Below are 3953 nucleotides of genomic sequence, written 5' to 3' on the forward strand. Positions count from 1 at the left end.
CTACCAGAGATCGAGGAAGGAGAGGAGAGGTCCTCGCTGGAACCGGACCTCCACGGGGCCGACCCTCTTCCTCTCAGAACAAACACGCCTCCTCTTCTGTCTCCTCCTCCATCCCGTCCTCTTCCCTCTCCTTCGCCTCCTTCTGCACCGACGGCATTTCCGACGAGCGTGGACACGCAGTCGAGGCAGAGGGTGTGGTGGCAGCTGAGGAACTTGGGCGTGTGGCTCGCGGTGTCCCAAGGCTCCAGGCAGATGGGACACGAGCCGGACACCTGCTCCATGTCCTGCTCAGGAGACAAAAGAGGAGAGGGAGAAAGGGAATGAAAGAGAAGAGGAATAAAGGGAATGAAAGAGAAGAGGAATAAAGGGAATGGAAGAGAAGAGGGAGAAAGGGAATGAAAGAGAAGAGGAATAAAGGGAATGAAAGAGAAGAGGAATAAAGGGAATGGAAGAGAAGAGGGAGAAAGGGAATGAAAGAGAAGAAAGAAAAAGGGAAAGAAAGAGAAGAGGGAAAAAGAGAACGAAAGAGAAGAGGAATAAAGGAATGAAAGAGAAGAGGAATAAAGGGAATGAAAGAGAAGAGGAATAAAGGGAATGAAAGAGAAGAGGGAGAAAGGGAATGAAAGAGAAGAGGGAGAAAGGGAATGAAAGAGAAGAGGGAGAAAGGGAATGAAAGAGAAGAGGGAGAAAGGGAATGAAAGAGAAGAGGAATAAAGGGAATGAAAGAGAAGAGGAATAAAGGGAATGAAAGAGAAGAGGGAGAAAGGGAATGAAAGAGAAGAGGGAGAAAGGGAATGAAAGAGAAGAGGGAGAAAGAATAAAAGAAGAGGAATAAAGGAATGAAGGAAGAGGAAAAAAAGAGAATGAAAGAAAGAGGAATAAAGAAATAGAAAGGAGAAAGGGAAGGAATAAAGAGAAGGAATGAAGAGAAAGAAAAGGAATGAAAAGAAAGGAATGAAAGAGAAAAGGAAAAAGAATGAAAGAGAAAGAGAAGAGGAATAAAGGAATGAAAGAGAAGAGGAATAAAGGGAATGAAAAGATGAATAGAGGGAATGGAAGAAAAGAGAAATGGCGGGAATTTGAGAGGGGAGGAAGAGAGGGAATGGAAGAGAAGAGGTATAGAGGGAATGAAAGAGAACAGGAATGGAGGAAATGGAAGAAGGGAAGAACAGAGGGAATGAACAGAGGAATAGGGGAGATGAAAAAGAAGAGGAAGAGAGGGCATGAAAGAAAACGAATAATAGAGAGAAGCAAAGGAGAGAAAAAGGTTGAAGAAAGCAAAAGAAGAGAACGAATGAAGAACAAGAGGAAACGGAGAGAAGAATAAGAATTAAGTTAAAAGTAGGAAGAATAAGAGAGCGAGAAAAGAGAGGTAAAACTAAGAAGACAATGTGAAGAAAAAAATAGAATAGATATTAAAAATGAAAGAAATGAGAAGGGAAAATAAACAATTATTCGGAAAATAAAAGAGAAAAAAAAAATAATGTGAAAATACAGAAGAGACGTGAAAATATAATACGTTTTTTTTTATGAAAATCAAACGAAGTAGAAATAAAAAAGAGGAATAGTAATAATAATGATAGCAATAATGATAATGATAATGATGATAATAATTATGATAGTAGTAACAATAATGTAGATAATAATTCTAATTCTAATGATAATAACGATAATAATTATCATGATGATAACAATAATACTAATAATAATGATGATAACAAAAGATCTAATGATAATGAGAAAAGAAAAACTTTGACTAATATTGAAGATGATGATAATGATAATGATAATAATGATAATAATATGAGGCGTAGGTGTACTAATGGTAATGGTAATGATAAGTATATTACTAATAATGGTAATGATACTGATATCAATATTAATGATAATGATAACAAGTAATAATTACTATAATAAAAGTAATAACAATGATGATAATAATAACAATGATAATAATAATAACAATAATGGTAATAACAATGCTAATGAAACAGTAATAACGATAGTAATAATGGTGATGATAGAAACAGGTATGATATTAGTAATAAAGCATGATAATGACAGTGATAATGATAATAATGGTGATGATAATAATGATGATAGAAATAATGATAGTAACAATAACAATGATGATGATAATAATGTATAATAATATATATAATATATATATATATATATATATATATATATAATATATATATATATATATATAATATATATATATATACATATACGATATATATATATATATATATATATATATATATAATATATATATATATATACATACATATAAATATAGTTATATGTATGTTTATATATGTATTTATACATATATGTGTATATGAATACATATGACTATAGCTCTCTCTATCTATCTATCTATCAACATATATGTATATATATTATACATATACATATACATATATACATATATACATATATATTATACATATACATATATATATATATATATATATATATATATATATATATATATATATATATATATATTATGTATATATTATACTTATACATACATAAATATATATATATATATATATATATATATATATATATATATATATATATATATATATATATATGGATAAAAGTGTATAAAAGGGACTGAATATTTTCACAACACAAGAGATGTAATTGACGCGTTTATATATGTACCTGTTTACTTGATGTAGCATGTAGTTCTGAAGACGGGGTAACCCGAAACGCGTCAATTGCATATTTTGTGTTGTGAAAATATTCAGTCTCTTTTATACCACTTTTATCCATTTGTCACAATGAACTCAGTCCATATACATATATATTTTTATGTATATATATATATATATATATATATATATATATATAAATATATATAAATATATGTATATCTATATATATACATTATATATATACATATATGTACACACATACACTACACACACATCTCTCACTCTCTCTTTCTATATATATATATATATATATATATATATATATATATATATATATATATATATATATATATATATATATATGTGTGTGTGTGTGTGTGTGTGTGTGTGTGTGTGTGTGTGTGTGTGTATGATACATATATGGGGTGTGTCTGTGTCTGTTTGTATGTGTACAATATTTAACAAGCAAATTAAGAAAAATTATTATGTATGTATGAACCGGGAAACAGGTAAGCAAGTAAACAGGGAAACAGGTAATAATACTTATCCTTTTATAGAGCGAGAAAATACCTACATAGATGGTCCAATTAGCGTCACAAAATGTTTCACTATATAGCGCTTTGATATTCGCTTTGCTACTAAGACACAGAGCTTCGTCTTATCTTGGCCTTATCTGACAATGCCAAGAAGAGATAAGAGCAGGAGATAAACAGGCATTTATGATTAGATGGAAAAAATAGTGTAGGACCTAAAAGCAAAAACAAAAACAAATTAGCCGTTTTCCTCAGCAGCGATTATAGCTTCCTGTACAAACTCAGGAGAAATTAACCCCGCCCCTTCTCCCCACTTCTCTACATACAACCAATCACCCATCCCATTTATTCAGCGTGAAACGTGATTGGTCGTAATATGTGTATTTTATCATAGTTTGATCCTTATTTACTGGTATGATCATGTATCTGTTAATGATAAAACGTACATAAATGTAAACACAAAGACACATGTACATACGTATACTCACACGCTTCCACAAAAGTGTGTGGATGTGTGCGGGTTTATGCAACGTTTGTGTGTATGTGTGCGTGTGTGTATATGTATGTGTTGTACACGAGTGAGCATCTACATCACCATTCTCCCTCCTACCTTCCTGTCTCTAGCACTTACAGGGGACGGAGGGGTGCGTGGGGAGGCCCCCAGGTAGAGTGGGTTGGAGGTGGCGGGGTCCCCGACGGATCATTCGTGGCAAGCCGCATCGGGCGAGGCACGTCACTAAGGGGGGCG

At 32.6% G+C, this 3953-nt stretch overlaps 1 protein-coding gene across 2 annotated transcripts in view; it reads right to left on the minus strand.

The window, feature by feature from the left end:
- The window catches only part of LOC122267244 (uncharacterized), an 11602-nt gene extending 8252 nt beyond the window's left edge, over positions 1–3350 (minus strand). Inside the window, exons 1-2 of one of the 2 annotated variants that reach the window (XM_086531963.1) lie at positions 3247–3350; positions 1–284 (exon numbers count right to left, since the gene is read on the minus strand). The exon at positions 1–284 is cut by the window's left edge and continues 159 nt beyond it. In XM_086531963.1, coding sequence (XP_086388089.1) covers positions 1–281 — 281 coding nt within the window. In that variant the 5' untranslated portion in view covers positions 282–284; positions 3247–3350. Of the gene's footprint in view, positions 285–3242 lie in introns of both variants that reach the window. The other variant, XM_086531964.1, reaches the window with a different exon arrangement.
- Positions 3351–3953: the final 603 nt, after the last annotated feature.

This window comes from Penaeus japonicus, unplaced genomic scaffold, assembly GCF_977035675.1.
Source record: "Penaeus japonicus unplaced genomic scaffold, GWHDUDI00000001_assembly GWHDUDI00000036, whole genome shotgun sequence".
NCBI lineage: Eukaryota > Metazoa > Arthropoda > Malacostraca > Decapoda > Penaeidae > Penaeus > Penaeus japonicus.